At 41.3% G+C, this 20,834-nt stretch overlaps 1 protein-coding gene across 3 annotated transcripts in view; it reads left to right on the forward strand.

Annotated features, from left to right (window-relative positions):
* The window catches only part of Znf521 (zinc finger protein 521), a 294,857-nt gene that overhangs the window by 124,333 nt on the left and 149,690 nt on the right, over window positions 1-20,834 (forward strand). For all 3 annotated transcript variants that reach the window (XM_050160679.1, XM_050160676.1, XM_050160678.1), the window contains one exon: window positions 756-4,108. In XM_050160679.1, coding sequence (XP_050016636.1) covers window positions 1,196-4,108 — 2,913 coding nt within the window. In that variant the 5' untranslated portion in view covers window positions 756-1,195. The remainder of the gene's footprint in view (window positions 1-755; window positions 4,109-20,834) is intronic.

Below are 20,834 nucleotides of genomic sequence, written 5' to 3' on the forward strand. Positions count from 1 at the left end.
AGCGCTCTTTTTTTTTTTTTTCCTTGATCCTGGCTGATCCTAGCTGTATGTAATATCTAGCAGAGCCTTCTAACATTTAATAATCCATTTTTTTGGACTATGGTTTCTGAATCTTTCAGTTATTGAAGAAAACCTGGTTGTCTTTCATTACACAAGACATAATTATTATTGTGTTTTCTGTCTCCTTTCATGTGCTTACTTTTTAATATTTTTTTGCTGAAAGCAATAAGGTCTGTATCAATAAGAACCCCATAAAAGACTTTTGGTCTTCAGAATTGCCTTTTTATAGAAAAACAAGCAAAATGGAGAGGGAATTTTTTATTAAATATTAGACATCTGGGTTGACTGCATTAATTTTAAATCACTCCTGTAATATTTCCTTTTTTCATTTGCTGCTTCACATGCTCACAGAATATGCAAATCATTTTCGAACGACTACAAAAGAAACATTAAATATATTAAAATCTGCATTTTAATAAAATTGTCAATGTGTAATATATGCCTCACTTCTAAGGAAAAATGATAAAAAAAAGTAATAAAGGGGTAATTTAGACAAAGAACTATTTAATATCTCTATATTTTGCAAACCAGCGAAAAGTAAATGAAGAATAGAAGCTTGGGGCTCAGATTTGGAACTGTCTCACGGAAATGCTCACTCTTTCCCGCCCCCACCTGTGTGTTCACTGAGACGGTCTGAGTGACTCACTCCTGGATTCTCAGCTTGTGTAAAGATGTCCCGTTGCCTCTCATTGCAGATGGAGCTGATGTCGAGGACGACCCCACCTGCTCTTGGCCAGCCTCCTCACCTTCCAGTAAGGACCAGACGTCCCCCAGCCATGGAGAAGGCTGCGATTTTGGAGAGGAAGAAGGTGGCCCTGGATTGCCGTACCCGTGCCAGTTCTGTGACAAGTCGTTTAGCCGCCTCAGCTACCTAAAGCACCATGAGCAGAGCCACAGTGACAAGCTGCCCTTCAAATGCACCTACTGCAGTCGGCTGTTCAAACACAAGCGGAGCCGCGACCGCCATATAAAGCTCCACACGGGGGACAAGAAGTACCACTGCAGCGAGTGTGACGCGGCCTTTTCTCGCAGTGATCATCTGAAGATTCATCTAAAGACTCACACATCCAACAAGCCATATAAATGTGCTATTTGTCGGCGCGGGTTTCTGTCCTCTAGTTCCTTGCACGGACATATGCAGGTTCATGAGCGGAACAAGGACGGCTCCCAGTCTGGCTCCAGGATGGAGGACTGGAAGATGAAGGACACTCAGAAGTGCAGCCAATGTGAGGAGGGCTTTGACTTCCCAGAGGACCTGCAGAAGCACATTGCAGAGTGCCACCCCGAGTGCTCCCCGAATGAGGACCGAGCAGCCCTCCAGTGCATGTACTGCCACGAGCTGTTTGTGGAGGAGGCCTCCCTCATGAACCACGTAGAGCAGACGCATGCAGGCGAAAAGAAGAACTCATGCAGCGTCTGCTCAGAGAGCTTCCTCACCGTCGAGGAGCTCTACAGCCACGTGGACAGTCACCAGCAGCCAGAGTCCTGCAACCCCAGCAACAGCCCATCTCTGGTCACTGTGGGGTATACCTCTGTGTCTAGCACGACTCCGGATTCCAACCTCTCAGTGGACAGCTCAACCATGGTGGAGGCCGCTCCACCCATTCCAAAGAGCCGAGGGAGGAAGCGAGCTGCACAGCAGACCTCGGACATGACCGGCCCCTCTAGCAAACAAGCAAAAGTCACCTACAGCTGTATTTACTGCAACAAACAGTTATTTTCGAGTCTTGCAGTTCTGCAGATTCACTTGAAAACTATGCATTTAGATAAGCCAGAGCAGGCCCATATCTGTCAGTATTGCTTGGAGGTCTTGCCCTCACTCTATAACCTAAATGAACATCTTAAGCAAGTGCATGAAGCTCAGGACCCAGGCCTGATTGTTTCGGCCATGCCTGCCATTGTTTACCAGTGCAACTTCTGCTCTGAAGTTGTCAATGACCTCAACACCCTTCAGGAGCACATCCGATGCTCTCACGGGTTTGCCAACCCTGCAGCCAAGGACAGCAATGCGTTCTTCTGTCCCCATTGTTACATGGGGTTTCTCACTGACTCTTCCCTCGAAGAGCATATAAGACAGGTCCATTGTGACCTCAGTGGCTCCCGGTTTGGGTCTCCTGTGCTTGGGACTCCAAAAGAACCTGTAGTTGAAGTTTATTCCTGTTCCTATTGTACGAATTCGCCAATATTCAACAGTGTTCTTAAACTGAATAAGCATATTAAAGAGAATCATAAAAACATTCCCCTGGCCCTGAATTATATTCACAATGGGAAGAAATCCCGGGCCTTGAGCCCCTTGTCTCCTGTGGCCATAGAGCAGACATCCCTTAAGATGATGCAGGCGGTGGGAGGCGGTCCTGCCCGTTCTGCTGGAGAATATATCTGTAATCAGTGTGGTGCTAAGTACACATCCTTAGACAGCTTCCAGACTCACCTCAAAACCCATCTGGACACCGTGCTGCCAAAACTGACCTGCCCTCAGTGTAATAAAGAGTTCCCCAACCAAGAGTCCTTGCTGAAGCACGTGACCATCCACTTCATGATCACCTCAACCTACTACATCTGTGAGAGCTGTGACAAGCAGTTCACCTCGGTGGATGACCTGCAGAAGCACCTACTGGACATGCACACTTTTGTCTTCTTCCGCTGCACTCTCTGTCAAGAAGTGTTCGACTCCAAGGTCTCCATCCAGCTGCACTTGGCCGTGAAACACAGCAACGAGAAGAAGGTCTACCGCTGCACATCCTGCAACTGGGACTTCCGCAATGAGACAGACCTGCAGCTGCATGTGAAGCACAACCACTTGGAGAACCAAGGCAAGGTGCACAAGTGCATCTTCTGTGGCGAGTCCTTTGGCACGGAGGTGGAGCTCCAGTGCCACATCACCACGCACAGCAAGAAGTACAACTGCAGGTTCTGCAGCAAGGCCTTCCACGCCGTCATCCTGCTGGAGAAGCACCTGAGGGAGAAGCACTGTGTGTTTGAAACCAAGACCCCCAACTGTGGCACGAATGGGGCCTCAGAGCAAGTGCAGAAGGAGGAAGCGGAGCTGCAGACCCTGCTCACCAACAGTCAGGAGTCGCATAACAGTCACGATGGCAGCGAGGAGGACGTGGACAGCTCTGAGCCCATGTATGGCTGCGACATCTGCGGGGCGGCCTACACCATGGAGACTCTGCTGCAGAACCACCAGCTCCGGGATCACAACATCAGACCCGGAGAGAGTGCCATCGTGAAGAAGAAAGCAGAGCTCATTAAAGGGAATTACAAGTGCAACGTTTGCTCACGAACCTTCTTCTCCGAAAATGGGCTCCGTGAACATATGCAGACCCACCTAGGTCCTGTCAAACACTACATGTGCCCTATCTGTGGAGAGCGCTTCCCCTCCCTTTTGACTCTCACTGAACACAAAGTCACACACAGCAAGAGCCTGGATACTGGAAACTGTCGCATTTGCAAGATGCCCCTACAGAGCGAAGAGGAGTTTTTAGAGCACTGCCAGATGCATCCCGACCTGAGGAATTCCCTGACTGGCTTTCGCTGTGTGGTGTGCATGCAGACTGTCACCTCCACTTTGGAACTCAAAATCCATGGGACCTTCCACATGCAGAAGACAGGGAATGGGTCCACCATGCAGACCACTGGGCGTGGCCAGCACGTTCAGAAACTGTACAAGTGCGCATCTTGCCTCAAAGAGTTCCGTTCCAAGCAAGATTTGGTGAAACTTGATATCAATGGCTTGCCATATGGTCTGTGTGCCGGCTGTGTGAATCTCAGTAAGAGCAGTAGCCCGGGCCTCAGTCTCCCTTCTGGCACCGGCAGACCGGGCTTGGGCCAGAATGAGAATCTATGTGCTCTGGAGGGCAAAGGCAAGGCGGGGGGACTGAAGACGCGCTGTTCAAGTTGCAATGTCAAGTTTGAGTCTGAAAGCGAACTCCAGAACCACATCCAGACGGTGCACCGGGAACTCGTGCCAGACGGCAACAGCACACAGTTGAAAACGCCCCAAGTGTCGCCCATGCCCAGAATCAGCCCCTCCCAGTCCGATGAGGTAACTCGCCTTTCTCACATTTGCTATTTGCCCTCCTTCTAAAGCTACTCCCACTTTATAGTCAAGCTTTCCATGGCTTTACCTACTATTGTCACGTATGCCAAGAGATGTGTAGTTTGAAATGCAATGTTTTTTTCCCTATAGCCATTAGCTAGCAATTACTTGGTTCCTGATAAGTAGCATTTTGGCTTGAATGGTGCAAAATAGGACTAATTCCAGTCCCCCTAGGACATTGTCTTCTCAGTGACTGAAGAGACTGCCTCTCATGCCAACCCCACTGAGATCTGGAATCTCAGTGTAGCTTCCCCGCACACTGAAATCCCCAGCTATGCCTTGTGTGTATGGCAGAGAGATAAGGACGCATGAGTGAGATAGTGTGAGCCAACGTGCTGGCTGGTAGTCAATTAAAAAGAATATATATATTGGCGGGGAACAAATTAGGTAGGGGTGTCTTTCTAATACAGTATTGTCAACACTCGCCGGTTTTCTTTGTCTTCTGGGTAGTGGGGAAAACACTCTTGCACAACAGGAGGTTTTCAAAGCGCCCACATTTATCTGCTTAAAGACACCCTCCCTAAGCCTTCACTGTCTGGCTCCAAAATCCACGTTTATCCGCCCCCCCACCCCGCCAGTTTCAGAGTGCTGCAGCTCCATGTTTCCTTCGGCACAGTGAGTGCTAGAAACACATTCATTAACAATGCAGTCGTAGTCTTTTGACCCATCGTTCCTGGAAGCTGAGCAGAGGGCTCTGTGGCTGTCAGCGGTATCACTCCACTTCCCTACCTGCTCCTATCTGGAGATCCATCCAAATGAAGACCCCAGGGAGACCCTTGTCCCTGCCATGTGGGGTTCCTGTACGGTTCTTATCTTGTCTTTGCACTCCAACTCTCTTGGAGGGCTCCTGGCGTCTCCCCACAGATAGCCATCAGGCAGCCAGTAGGAGAGAATGGAACAGGCCACACAGAGCCCATCCTCACCCAGTGTGGCATCTGTGTGACAGGCAGACGCCCAGACTTTGAAGCTGTTCTCCCGTCTCCCTTGCCCGAGTAAACCTGCACGTTCCTCTCATTTAAATAAGTGACATCCCTTCAGACTGATGCAGAGCTGGAAGAACCAAGGTTGGCTGCTGGCTCTGGCTTATGTGTCCATCCAATCCAGCGGTCCCTGAAACAAGTGGTCCTTAGTCATATGAAATTGTGGGGGTTTTAGCCTTAACTTTATTTCAAAAAATGTTTAAGTGTGTCTAAACATTAAAGAGATGGCATAATGAATGTGTATGTTTGTATACTCACGCTGTTTACCAAATTAGAACATTCTCCCTCCCTCCCTCTTCCCTGTTACCTTTTCCCCCCGTTTCTCCCTTTTTCCCTCAACCACTTTAGAAATCATTCTGAGATAGCTGGAAGTATACTGCAGGTATATTTTGGCATCTCCTTAGACAGGGGTATTCTGTGCTGAGCTATATTATTGCAGGTATATTTTGGCATCTCCTTAGACAGGGGTATTCTGTGCTGAGCTATATTATTGGCTAAGGCAATAGAATGAGCTACATCAGGAGAAATTAGATAAATCTAAAGTATCTACTATAAGAAAGGCTGTATTCTAATTTCTAGACTGTCCCTAAATAGGTGTTTTGTTTTAAATGCTGCAGAATAAAAGTCTGCAGTGTGTGGGTGCAAACTTGCTGTGCAAGCATGAGCCCCAGCATAGAGATCCTCAGAACCCTCATAAAAGTCAGATGCAGCCATGCTGGGGGAGATGCAACGTAAGGGTCCTGGGCTTTCTAGCCAGAGAGCCTCGCTGGGACGGTTTACTCCAAAGAGAATCCCTGTCCCCAAGTATACGGTGGTAAAAGATGGAGGAGCTCATCGTGGTCAACCTCTGACCTCTATACAGACATGCACAGGCACTTGTGTGTGTGTACACACACACACACACACACACCACACACAAACTTAAGATTTTTTTATAGTTGTAGAAAGAGTGTTCATAAACCATTTATGCGGAGAATTGCTTATCACCTTTTGTAGGACTCTGAATGTGCATTGTTAACTTAAACAGCATGTAAAGACGTGTCGGAATAATCGTGTTCGTGTGTGTAACTGTAATTTACTGTGTTTACAGTCAAGATTGGACAGTTTGCTTCATAGTAGATTGCTTCTGAAAATGTCCATGCCTTCTTATTCTTATGCATTCATGGTTTATACTCTCTGATACTTATATTCTACTTGAAATGCAATGCTTAAAAAATGAAAGCAGACTTATGAAGAATATGTACATACTAATTCAGTTAGAATGCTTGTCTGGAAAAGCATTGTTGGCCTTCATGTTTTTCCTTCAGTACCTTCTTCTGTGTAGGACAGCACTCTATTCCTAAGCTAAATCCCCAACCAGAAAACTTATCCTTAAATCATGGCCTATATTTTAATTAGTAATGATAATTAAACTGAACTAATAATGATAGCTAGGAAGATTATTTATAATCTGTGCTTTTATAAATCATTAAAATATTTTTAAAATACTTACATCCTTAGATATGAATGGTCAAAACAACGTTTATGCAATAAATTGTCTCCCTCTGAAACTTTTTCCTAAAAAGCTTGCAGAGATAGCCATAATTGGCCAGATATTAAGATTTGGTTTGTAAATATTCCCTTTTTTTCATAACCAGATGAATTTTTTTCAATATGTTCATCATCATTACTATTGCCATTTTTGAATTCATTATTCTCTTTCAGTTACCATCTTTCAAATTCATTACATATAATACATGTTAGTGCGAAGAAATTATATTATATAGCAAGTATTTATTCATTTACATCCTTGGCTAATCACATTAAATTTGTGATTTCCCACTATAAGTGATTTTTTTGGGGGGGCACACAAGGTAAAAGAGAACTTGTGTATTTTCAGAAGACCTTGTGAGAGAGGAGGATGGCCAGAGATGAGATAGCCAAGGCACACAGGTTCTTTAACAGAGCTCGGATGTGTCTGAATTGTGACTTGTGATCACACACTCACATGCTTGTTCATATGTCAGAGACATATAGGTTACCATTTGATATCTTTTGATTGATACTAGATTATAGAATTGAGCAGATTTGGATTTATATATAAATCTAGAGATACTGTACTATACAGTCCCCAAGTGGATGCAAGACGCTGTGTGGTGCTCAAAGAAGGTGAACTGTAGACAACTGTCATGTGGTGGGGGGATCGGGAAGTGAATTTGAACCCATTTGCTCTTGCTTAATGCTTTTATGAAAAGATTTTTTTTCTTGTGGTTTGCTCCCATGATTCTTAATTGAAAATTTCTGTGAGACTTTGTAATACAGATTTCAGAGAAGCCTGTCCTTGCTGCTCCTCATCCTTGCTATCCTTAGCTTTGACTGTGATATAAAGTTGCATGTTGCCTACCATGTCCAGGGCTTGGAGAGACCGTCAGAGAGGAAGCACACTAGCCATCTACCTTTAGTTGCACGTGAGGTGCCTGGCAAGTTCCTAACATTTGCAATCTGTATAAATGTTAGCTCCTCTGGATTCACTGACAGTGGCCTGGAAGCCCCATCAGTACCTTAGAAGACTGTCCCACGACTTAATTCTTCCATAGATGTTGGGAGAACATGATATCTGTGGTATTCTTCAGTCTCTGTTTTTCTGTTTTTCAGCATGGTTTTTAGGTTTCTCCCATGGATCATTCCAGCTCACATCATTCCTACCAGTGTACTGAAATTACTTTTACAAGGGTCATCGTTCTCATCAGAAGGGACAGTGGAGGTCATCTGAGTTAGCCACTGTATTTTAGAGACAAGCAACCAGGCTCATATAAATTGAAATAATTTAAGGTCACATAACTAGAAAGTGGCAGACAAGAAAGTTCAGCTCTCTTCTCTAACTCCATTCAGATTCAGGATGGTGTGGTTTGTTTCTTGTTGAGATGGGATCTCACACTGGCCTCACATTTTCTATGTAGCAGACTGTCCAGGAGCTGCCCGGCCTCCTTTCTCCATTCTGAGCACAGGATCTACAGGCATGTGATCGCAGCTGCTAAGATCCTCCTTTTTGCAGTTCCAGGTACTTTATTGCAAGTACCTTGGAAGCCCAGGCATTTATCACAGGCTGCTGTAGTATTTCTGAGCTCTTTGCTGTCCTCAGTCATTTCTCCACAGTGCTAAGGATCCTGAGTATCTGTTGCTGGGCAACTGACTTCTGTGTGTTCTTTCTGGCCCTTGTTGCTGCTAAGTACTTGTCACAGGTGGCTGTTGCATTTCTCCAAAGCTTCTGTCTCCTTTCCTGGCTCGCCTCACACCTCTGTGAGTGTCCCATAGCCTACTCCTTTGAGGCTACCATCAGTCCTTGTTTGCATTGCTGTTCTGGCCTTGCATGCTCCTGTCCCATGGCCTCAGCCACTTGCACTCCTGTTACAACTGCCACCTGATACTGATGACTCCAAATTCTGCCTCCAGGGGGCAGGGTGGATCCCTGTGGAGTGACAGAAATGTGCTACAGTTTGATTTTAGTTTTGATTATGTGTCTGCATATTTTTGTCAATACTTGCTGAATGCAAAATTAGTGCATTCTTTTGTATGGACTTAGATTTCAGTGAAGATGGTATTTGTGTAGTCATTAGCTAATTAATTTGCTTGCTTGTCTGTTTATTGTGTATGTGTGTATTATAAATATTTGTGTCTACATATGCATGTAGGTGTGCACACAGATATGTGTACATGTGGAGAATAGAGGTAGACACCAGGTGAATTCTCTCCTTTATCTTTTTGAGATGGTACTTTTATCTGGGCCTGGTGCTCACCATTGGCTAGACTCACAAGCAGCTAGTTCTGGATACCCAGCTACCCCCACGCATCTCCAGGCTGGGTTACTCGTGTGCAATCTTTTTATGTGCATTCTGTAGGTCCTCATGCTTGTATTGAAAGCATTTGATCCACTGAACCCTCTTCCAAGCTCTCTAAAGAAGCCAACTTCCAAGAACAATTGTATCTCTGATTCAGTCCTTCCACTGGGTCTTGGACTTAGCCTCAGTTGCCTACTGGGTACCTGTGAACTTCCAACTCAGCAGATCCAAATTTGAGCCCATTAGTTTTCTTATAGATTCTTGTCATGACTGCATCTTCTTCCTTTATCTCCATATCAAGCTGTACCTATTTTAGTCATCTCCAGTTCAGTTACGGGTTATGTCTTACACCAGTGCTTCCTTAACCCCATTCACCATGTTTTTAGTTTCATTTATCCTTCACTGAAGTACTGAAGCAGCCCTGGAATTGCCCCTGCCCTGATATTATTCTATTCTCATATCCATTCTGCATAGCTATGAGGACAGCTGATCTAAGACAAAAGTCCCCACTCCACCCCCATCCCACATTGCTTGCCATTTGAGCTGCCAAGACTCCTACCTGACCACCAATGTTTGGTCTTAATGATGGGCTTTCGGCTGCCTTCTTTTCTGTAGCATCAGCTACAAAGGTATCTTGATCCTAAATGTTCCTCTGAGTTTGTAACATCACTATCCAGGTTTTTCCCCCTCTATTTCCTTGAGAGTCTTTTTCTGTCTCTGGTGTAGACCAGGAGGTGCCTGGGCTTTCCTGTGGTCCTGTGTTCCACTTCTATCTACTCTCTGCTGAGGCAGCTGACCTACTCAAGGGGCAGTAACTGTCTCCCATAAAATACTAATCAGATCTTACCATTCTTAGCTTTTGAGATCAAACAAAATAAGATGTCTTCAGTTATGGCTATAAATAGCAGTGACTGTCTTCATGCTTAGATCTATTTCCTCCGCCTGCCCAGAGCTCCTCTCTCTGAGTTATGTCTACACCAAGTTGAATCTACCCATATGTATCTCTTTCAAATATGTATATTGATTCTCTCCCCTAAAACCCATTCCTCTCTCAGACATCCATGACTGTAGTAAAGGGAAACACCCTGTGCCTAGTTACTCAGAAAAACATTGGCAATCCTTCCCAGTTCCTCTCTACCCCATCTAGCCCATTAGGAAGCCCCAAGGATACCACCTCTAACTGGAATTGTCAAGATGTCTGTCAAGTGCTGCTTCCTACCTCCAAAGTCATTGTCTTCCTTTCGTTGCCTCCTCACGAATTCGTGTTCTTCGTCTTCTGCCTTCCAGTGCCTTCTTCAGGTCTCAGTAGGAAGTGTACACATGTAAATTAAATGATGTCAATTAACATTCTTCAGTGGCTTCTCCCTTCCTCCACGAATCCCCACATCTCACCAGTTTGCATGGCTTCCTAGGAGCTTGGGAAACATAGTCGAATGGATGTAGTACTTCAAAGAAACCGTAAGACCTGTTTGAGGGTCTATCAGATGTGGGATAACTCAATTCAGAGATATACTGATTGTTTTCCCAGAATGTGCTTTGATGCTTTAGAATTAGATGTGATGTAAGAATGTGAAAATAAGTTAAAAAGTTTTGAAGTTTCTAATTGTTCAAAATTCATCTTTAATATGAAGGTCCTTTTTAAGTGTCTGACAGCCAAAATTCTGTCAACATAGTTGTTGTGCTGAAAATAGCAGTGTATATAATAACAAATTAGAAGATAGCCAGTTTCTATAGTTTCTTTTGCATTGTTTTTATATCATAGGAATTTCCATATGAGGGTAGAAAATAGAAGGTTGAGAAAAAGTTAGGTTCTTTTTTATTTCAGATTGCTGATACTAACTTTTGTAGAGCTGATATCCAAGGAATAAAAAATAAATAGGTTCTCTCTAACTAAGCCACATTTAAAACTTAAGTTTGAAATTTATGTGACAAAATAAATTTATAAGACTCAAGACATTCTTACAATACATTAATTTGCTTTGCCAAGTCCACTATGCATTGCAGATTTATTGTGTGAAATAGATGTTTGATGTCTACAGTAGGAGTTAGTGACGATGGCATAACTTCTGGGCAGGCGCCTAGAGGCTGTTGATGGGTTCTCTTTGTTCTCTGTGTCCAGCCCCAGATCAGTTTGTATTGGTCATACCCCCATGTAACTACCGTCCTCATGTTGTCTGTGCCTCCCTCCAATTTTGATTTTTATTTTTTGCTGATATTACCACTGTGTTCACAATGCATTTTAAAAGTTAGAAATGTTTTTGTGTAGAATGTGAGAACTCTGCCAAAGTCTTTTCTTAAAAAATTTACAGTTATTTGTTATTTATTTACTTGCGTGTGTACAGAACACATACACATGAGTGTATGGACATTTGCCAAGTCTTTTGCACAACTTGCAGATATCAGTTTTTTTTCTTTCCATTGAATGAGTTCTGAGGATTGAACTCAGGTTGTCTGGCTTTGCAGCAAGTACCCTTCGCTACTGAGCCATCTTGCTGACCCTCAGTCAAATACTTAAGAGAAAGACTGAATAACAGGTTTTCCATGATGGTAGTTTGTTCTAACCTTTAAATCCATTTGATTCTGAAGCTAGAGACAGCTTAGTGGTTAAGACCACTTGTTGCTGTTTTTTTGCAGATGTTCAGCCCTCTAACATACACATCAGGCAGCTCACATGTACTTATTTATAACCAGGGGATCCAGTACCCTCTTCTGACTTGCATAGGTACCTTCATGCATTTGGCATACATACAGACATATGCACATTTTAAAAATTAAAACTAAAAAATAAAAGTGATCTCAATTTCCTGAACTTTCTGGTCTTACTCACTCTCATTTTCTTAATTATCCTTCTGTAGAAATGAGGAAAATTATTGTTCCTTTTTCCAGCAAAATTGAGCTTCAGCACTTTATCATGCATGACTCACCAACTGATGACTCCACCCAATCTGCCCAGAACTGTTTGATTCTCTTTCCTTAGAGAATGCTCTGTCTTTCTCATGGCCATTCCTGCCTCATTTCTGTTCCCTGTGTGATCACATTCTTCAAGCTCGCTAGATCTGTGCTTGCTGGCCTGCTGCTTCTCATTTCTTATGCCTGTCCTCTCTGCATCCAGTTTCTACAGCAAACCTCAACATTACCATTCATTCTCTCCCCATCTTAAAAACGCCGAAGACTACACAAGTCATAGTCGTTGAGTGCAATATAAATACATTTTAAGTGAGAAAGTTGTCTTTAAAAATTCATAAATTTTCAAGCTAAAAATATCAAACAAAGCACAAAAAAAGCTTTAAAATAGAAATTAAAAATACTTAGATCTGGTGACTGTGTGCGATGCCCATGATAGTGGCATTTGGGAGGTGGAGGCAGGGCAAGTAGGATCTCAAGGGCATTCTCGGCTGCATCATTATTTCCAGGCCAGCCTGGTCTACATGAGATTCTATAGCAAAGAAAGAACACAGATTTAAACACACATAAGTAATATAGAACACTTAGTACGTTATTTGGAAATAGAATTGATGAGAAAATAAGCACATTTTGACGATGAACTAAAAATACAATCTGAGCTCTGATATAGGAAGGAAAAAAATGAACCCTAAAATGTAGAGCTAATACTCTATATTATAATATTGATATCAAAATCAGACCAATATAGTGAAAGCGAATAGTCTAGGTTTGTTTTAAACATGATTCTATGCAGTAGGAGGATGCTTGTTTGTTCCTGGCTGCTCAGCCCCAAAATAATCACAAAGAACCATATATTTACAATACTGTTTGGCCAATAGCTTAAGTGTATTTCTGGCTAACTCATATCTTAAATTAACCCATCTCCATTAGTCTGTGTATTGCTGTGTGGCTGTGGCTTATGGGGTAAAGTTCCGACATCTGTCTCCAGCGGGGCTACATGGCTTTTACTTGACTTCACCTTCTTTCTCTAAACATTCAGTTTAGTTTTCCCGACCTAGTTCTACTCTGCCTTACCAGATTAAGCCAGTTTCTTCATTCATTAACCAAAAAAGCAACACATAGACAGAAGGACCTCCTACACCATTTTCCCTTTTCTGTTTAAATAAAACAGGATGGTTTTAACTTTAACATAGTAAAATTACATACAACAAAACAGTTATCAAGCAAGAATTATAGGTATAATATTTATATCCAGTTTATCTTTTAACATAACTAAGGGAAACTATAACTATGTATTCTTCAACTCCATCAAAGACTCCAGAAGGATATAATATTACCTCAGTAAGCAGGAAATCTTTTGTAAGCAACTTCCAAAACTCTAGAATTGACAGAGACGTATCGCTGGTGGACAGTCCCCCAAAGTTCTTGTGTATCGTTAGAGCATCCATATTCAGCCGGTAGACCCATAGTATCCAGTAGACTTTTCCATGAAGCAGGATATTTCACAAACAGTTCCACCAGTATTGGCAGTTTGTCGGTCACTTTCTTCTGTATCCTGCAGAATGTCTGGCAAACTCTTTCATGAAGCAGGAACCCTGAAGGACCATCTCACTTTTAGGCAAGTTCAGCAGTCATTTCTCTGTGGGTCCTGCATGTCCAGTTTATTCAGCATAGCATCAAGCAGTGGCCAGATGGCTAGCAAGCTCCATACAGAGCCTCTTTGATGCCTATCTTCCTCTTGAAGCAATTGGTGTTACCAGGAACAGATGTGTCTCATTGTCATGAAAAGTCCTAAGTTCTTAAAACATTTTAAATGCCATATACTGTAGGCTTTGAAATGTTTGAAGAATGCCTATCCATCTGAAATATATCCTTGTACATCTAGAAAACGTAACTAACATGACTACAAGCTTACCTATTACAGATGACTCTCTATTAACCTCTATTTCTTAATTATACTTTACATTTTTAAATGAGCTGCACATACACAATACCTTAATCAAGAACAGAAATATACATATAACAGAATTGGCCTTAAATTTGTATCAGTAGACAAGATCCACAGCACACCATTCATTGTCCTAAAATCCTGAGCAAACTATCTATAAAATAAAATCCTGTCTGTCAAAAATAAGATTACATCATCATACATTAGGTTTGTCACAGAATGTGAGGTGGGTTCAAGCTCAGGAGTGGGTTAATTTACCACATTAGCAAATTAAGTAAGATAAGTTACATGCTTATTTCCAGAAGTCCAGGCAAAAATATTCAGCATCTTTTCATCCTTAAAAATACTAAACTTGTAATGAAAGAAGACTTTCCTTAACCTAATGAAGACGATTTACAGTGTCAACATTAGCAAATAGTATAAATAATAGAAAAATTTTGATGAAATTAATATTTCATAAAGCTATTGATCAAGTTTATGGGTATTATAACTGATCAACTAAGGCAAATTTAAATGTAGAAGTATGGCTCAAAAACAAAAAGCAGCTTTACCGTCACATATAGGGTGTGTGCTTTTTGTTTATAACGATACTCAAAAGTATCCGGGCAGGCCATGAACCATGGAGCTGCATCCTCAGACTCATTGCCAGAGAGCCTAAAACAGATCTTAGTCCAGCTGCTCATGTGGATGGGAAAGACTTACTAAAGTCACACACCTTTTCTTCACAGTGCAACCAAACAAAACAGGGAAATATGAAGTCTAAATAATTTCACTTAAAATCGGCACAAAAATATGTGTATTGAGAGATAAATTCTATAAAATACATAAAACATTTATGTAGAAAGGGATTAAACATTTTTCAGAGATGTCCTAAAAGGCCTAGATAAATAAGGAAGTACAGTTTGCTCATGGGTCAGAACCCTCAGCATCCTGAGGTCATCGCTTAGGCTGAAACTGATACAGTGGGTCTTGCATCAGCAAAGAATTTCAGCAAAATTTGTTTGTTTAATTCATGTTTTTAATTTTTGGAACTTGACAAGCAATTCCAAAATGCCTATGGAGAAATGAAAGACCAAGAGATGGGAACACTCTTTGTACTGTGGAACACAGCCATTACATTCAGCACAGGAGGACTGAGAGTCTGAGGCCAGCCTGAACTACATAATAAAACGATCGTTGACACAGTGTAGCGAAGATACTCAGGGGTAGTGGTGTGGAACTTGTCCTACTAGTTCATCAATTGGCAACTAGTCTTCAGTAATTAATAGACCCCAAATGAGATGTTTCCAAAGTGATACATATATCTGAAACCTCTGGATAGCATGCAGCCATCTTTGTTCATCACTGAGGAAGTGGATGAAATATTGAACTCATTAAATATTTGGTCAAAAATCAAATCCTTGTTCATATATAAAAATTAGTTTTTGGTGGTTTATATGCATACATGTTTGAAAGACAAAGACATAAACCTCTTAAAAAAACTAGAGAAAATATTTTCATGGCCGCAGGTTAGGGATGATTTTTAAAAATAAGACTATGTAACGTGTATCAGAAATTAAATGATTGGTGTGTTCACATGCATTAATAACGAGAGAACGGAACTCAGAGATACGTGCTGTCAACACATATTGCCATAAATATAACTGAAAAAGACACCTTTAAAGTATGAGTTGGTAGGTAATTACAAACCATCAAATAAAGAAAATGAGAAATTAAAAAGGAGACCTTTGTCACAAACAGGAAGCAAAAATATTCTGTGAAGATATAGGGACACAGAAGCCCTTGAGAGTTAAGGGGAATGCCAATTCAGAGGACAGGAGGATTGTGTGGGATTGCTCCTGAGGAAGCCAAAGGGGGACCAGGGGCACAGGAATTTAATGCATATTCTTTATATGTAACCTCTATTAAATGTCTGCTTTATAAGCATTCGGTATTTAACAACACAGGCAGACAGTAAATGAGAATAGGTAATATAAAACCAGCACTGTGCAAGGACAGCAACGGCTAAAATTCTATCAGTTACCTCATACCTGCCACACCCAGGGAGCCTAGAACCTCTTCCTTCATTGTTACTAAAGACATAGTCACATTGCAGCTTCATGCTTCCCTTTGGTGTAATTAGAAAGAGCAGTGGCCACACTTGCTGCTTGAACAGGTGTGATCTGGCTTCCGGAACATTCGGCTGCAGTATTGATTTGTTTTTATTCATTGCCTTGTAAGATGATAGATGAATTCTTGCTGTATACAGAACATTGCTGTGTAAGGTTGTAAGGAGAAGGGGCTTTATACAAGCATATTTCTTTGATTACAACTGTATGCTATAGTTCTTTACAGATTAGCTATACATTTATATCCTCAATGTAGCACCTGGAAAGCCTGTAGGGTAATTAATATATAGCAGTAGACGTGAACGAATGTCATGCAGGAAGTACTTTCAGCCGAGTGCGCAGGTTTTGGAGAGGGTTGGCCACTGTGGGGAGTTAAGTACTAGCCTAGCAGTGATGGGACAGAGTAAGAAGCCCGGGAAAGATTCCCTTTGCATTTATCTGTGCTAACCATCAAACAGATTGGAGAGACCTGAGGCAGCGGGTCAGCAGAACAGGGTACAAGCATAGTAGAGCGGTGTGGACGGGAGATGAGGTCAGCGGGATGGAAGGTGAAGGCAGGTTCTGTCTAGATATCCTTCGTGGTGCTTGCAACACTGATTTGTGCATCTTCAGTTATTAAAGTGCTGTAGCCTCAAACTTGGTGATGAAAGCAATGGAAACTATGAAAAAGATGGAAGCATTTCTTCGAGAACTAAATATTGATACAGTTTCTTGGACCCACACATAAATAGAACATAAGATGTCTCATAAGTATGTAATGTCCTATGTAATTCATTTCACAAAGAGATTGAGTGGCAGGTAGAGTCTTGTAAAATCCCCCGTATCATGGCAAATAATTTATTTTAGAGAATTAAACATGGCATCATCTAAGCAAGTCTGTGCAGTTTTTGCTGGAGAGAGGTAGCCACTATGGAACATTTAGGTGTATGCAGTATAATAGGAGAGAAGAGAAGACTTTATTAGGCAGAAAAAAATTCAAATACCAGTTGATAGAAATGTCTGTGAGGCTTTAAACCCTCAGTTTCCCTAGTTGATAAAATGGGCTTTATGCACACACTGTCTTTATATACATACTTTCTAAGGTCATCATGAAGAGCATGTAACACACTGAGATATGAAGATTCTTAGTGTAGACAAAGCACAGCTCACATGCACACACAATATGTGGTACATCATTTATATATTATAATACTGATATATAAGTATTATACATGCATTCCTGTTTATTCATGCATGGACATAACTTATTTATGTAATTTTTCAATTAATTTATTATGACAATAAGGCTAGAATAATGGCTTATTGAGTCAAACTGTATCTAAATAAGTTATTCTCCCACAGTTGATGAAGTAGAAAAACATAATTAAATGTTAAAATCAAACCTAGAAGTGCTGAAAACCAAGGATCAAAGAAAATGCAAAAATTGCAAAGATAAAATCTTATTTTATTCACCCTAAGGTTAGAGGTAGTTTCAGTAAACAGAGGATGTAATAGCAATGAATAGATAAGAGTCCAGATGCGTAAGATAACCATGCATCGGAAACGAAAAATGTCTAGTGATATTACTGGATTGAAACACATCTCCAAGGACAGGGGAATTAAAAAAAAAACACAAAGGAAGCAACACTGAAGTCAAGAAGAAATTGTGTGAAACATAGTAAATGATTAACAACAACAAAAGATTTTTTTTTCATTCTAAGTCCAGAAAATAGATGAGTATTTTGAAAGGCATTGAAAGAGCTTGATTTGTATGATTGAAATCCATTGGTATTACTTTCCATTAATCGGGTACAGAATATTTACACTGGAGGAACAGAGGGGTAAAGGGGTGATATTTTAATGTGTGATTTTGATAGGAGTTATAATTTTGACACATAACCTTGGTTTATTTTAAGCTTATATTCAGATTACTAATACGTAATTAGGAGTCGGTGCTTTAAAGCAAAGATACATCATGACCTAAAGATAAACTTAACTTATAGAAACTGATATGAATATAACACATCTTACCTCAGAATGATCTTGTAATACTTACATTTATAAGTTTGTTATGGGCCATATGGAAGCAAAAAGGAACTGTAATAGAGAGTTTATTTGCAAATAGCGACCATTTGTTTAGTGAAGATGATTTATTCTCTGAAGGCAAGTAAGAGAAGAATGAGAGGAAAGGAGAAGGGTGAGATTGGTAAGAGAGGATGGGGAGAGGAAAAAATGGGGGGATACATGACTAAAGGGGAAGGCTGAAAATCTGGCGAGAGTATCTGAGCTCAATATCTGTAGCCATTCACAGTGTAAACAAAATGGGTTTTGTAGAAGATGGATTTTTTTTTATTTTTAATATGTCTAGGTGTATTTGGGTATGTGCCTGGGAGTGTAGGTGCCCATGGATTCCAGAAGAGGGCGTTGGATTCGTTGGATACGATTGTGGTCTTTTGTGAGCCTCCTGATCTGGGTGCTAGGAACTGAACTGTGATCCTTTGTAAGAGCAGCAAGCCATTTCTCTAGCCTGAGAAACCGATTGTTTTATTGCCATATAGCTCTGAATTGAGATCCTTTTGCCATTCCTAATTTAAATAATTTCAAAACAGGCATGCTACTCTGTCTAGACTGATTCAAATATAGTTGGTTCCTTATTTCAGTCAGTACCTAGTTTTAAATGCATGTTGAGTTCCGTACATGCAGAGGAAAACAGTGACTTTTTTTTCGTGTTTCTCTTGTTAAAGACTTTAGCTTTCAAGAGCTGGTGCATCTTCTAATCACCAACTGACTCTCTAGCACGATGATGAAGGACTGGATAGTTAAATCTCCAATTAATGCATCCATTGGTGACTGGGTGGGATGGCTCAGCAGGTAGAGATGTATTCTTCCAAACCTGGGGACCCGATTTCAGTGCCTAGAGCCCACATGCTGGAGGGAGAGAAATGACTCTAATATTCTCTATCTTCTACCCGTGCTTCATGGTTTGTGTCTACCCGCACACAGACACAGAGTACATGTGCCTACCCGCACACAGACACAGAGTACATGTGCCTACCCGCGTACAGACGTATAGTTCCGAATACAGATGCATAGTACATGTGCCTACCCGCATACAGACGCATAGTACATGTGCCTCCCTGCATACAGATGCATAGTGCTTACCTGCATACAGATGCATAGTACATGTGTCTACCAGCATACAGACACATAGTACACATACATACCCACTAAAGTAAATTAATGTAATCTTATTTCTTAAAAAAATATATCCAATAATAATATTTCAAATTGTCGTTCAAAATAATGACCAAGTTGTTGCCTGAACTTATGACAACCACAAAGCATGTTAGAAAAATAAATCATAGTACTTTGTAAGATGTTTCTTTTCATATTGTTATGATTTTCTTAGCACTGCCTCCTACTCAGACTCAGCAGGTCACTTAGGAAAGAACCTCTACTCTCCCAGCTGATGTATTCTTGGCCATTTTTATGTGGGCTATTTCTAGTTTTATAAGAGACATTATCAGTGAGAATTCTACAGAATTTTTTCAGGTCTCAAATTAATACTGTGGAGTAATCTGAAGGGTGGTAGAGAGATTGTTTCTACTTATTGATACAGAATCTAGGTATGTTTGGTGATGGCAGTCTTGTCCGCTTCATAACATAAGGAGACAGAAGTTCCCTGACATACAACTCATGCACAACCTCACATGCTCTGACAGGCCGTGCTCTGGGTATAGGAGTGAAAAAGAGAAATGAACCCTGCCCATTGTGTATTAGGAAAACTGAGATTATAATTTGAATGAATGCTTATAGTTCAAGCATCCCTAATCTAAAAATTAAAAGTCAGGAATACTCTAAAGATTTTTGTTATTACCATTGTAAACAGGAAAGCTCCACATCTCATTCATATCATGGGTTGGCTCACAGAAACATATAGATCCATGAAAAGTACAAAGAAACTCTTTGGGACAGTGCAAATGATCTGTGCATAGCTTGTGTAATTTCATAATTAGGCTGTTTAGACATAGACCCTATCTTCAAGATTTCTCTGAATTCAGATATCTCAAAAATTAAAAGAAAAAGAAACACAAGTTTTTGGAATACTACTGGTCCCCAGAAGTTTGGATGAGAGTAAATTTTCTGCTGAGCTGTGTACTGAGGAGCGAGGGTCCTCAGGAGTTAGTGTCAGGAAATGGTTTTAGTTCTGCAGTCAGCTGCTGTGCCACACAGGTGTGAATCTGGGCATGCTGCTCTGTGCTCTACACCAAGTTGGTGATTTTCTGGGAGTCGTGGGCAGTGCCACTTCATCTCAGTGACCCACATCTGGTCTAGAGTGGGAAATTTGAGATGGGATGAGCTCACTTTTCCTTCTCTGCTCTGCAAAATTTCTACTGTAAAATATGAAGGAGTGATTTCTCATTGGTTAATCACTTACTGTGCAAGAGAAGACCTTAGTTTTGGGTCTTCAGAACCTACAGAAATGCCAAGTTAGCACAGTCGCCTGCCTGAAATTTCAGCCTTAATATATAGAGACAAGGGGTTGGCCAGAGTGAACTGACCAGGCAGACTAGCCATATCACTGAACTCTGGGTTTGACTGACAGATCCCTCCTCAGTGGATAAGATGTGACAAGGACAATTCCTGATATTACCATACATGTGTGCACACCCAACATATGTGTGCACTACCCATGTGCGCACATGGACACACAAGCACACACTTGCATGCACATGGAGCGTAGAGAAAAGGAAATGTGGATGATATTTGGACATTTTTTTCTAATTTTGAAGATGTTTTTAGTAAGATGAATGAGGAAGAACTTAAAATCTAGAGAATATCAATCCAATCAAGGGGGCTAAAATCAGCCATATATTGTTCAGTTAATACATGTAACATCACAGGACATTTTAACATAGGAGAGAGGAAGGAAAC

This window comes from Alexandromys fortis, unplaced genomic scaffold (assembly GCF_014885135.2).
Source record: "Alexandromys fortis isolate MF-2015 unplaced genomic scaffold, M_Fortis_MF-2015_v1.1 scaffold_104, whole genome shotgun sequence".
Lineage (NCBI taxonomy): Eukaryota > Metazoa > Chordata > Mammalia > Rodentia > Cricetidae > Alexandromys > Alexandromys fortis.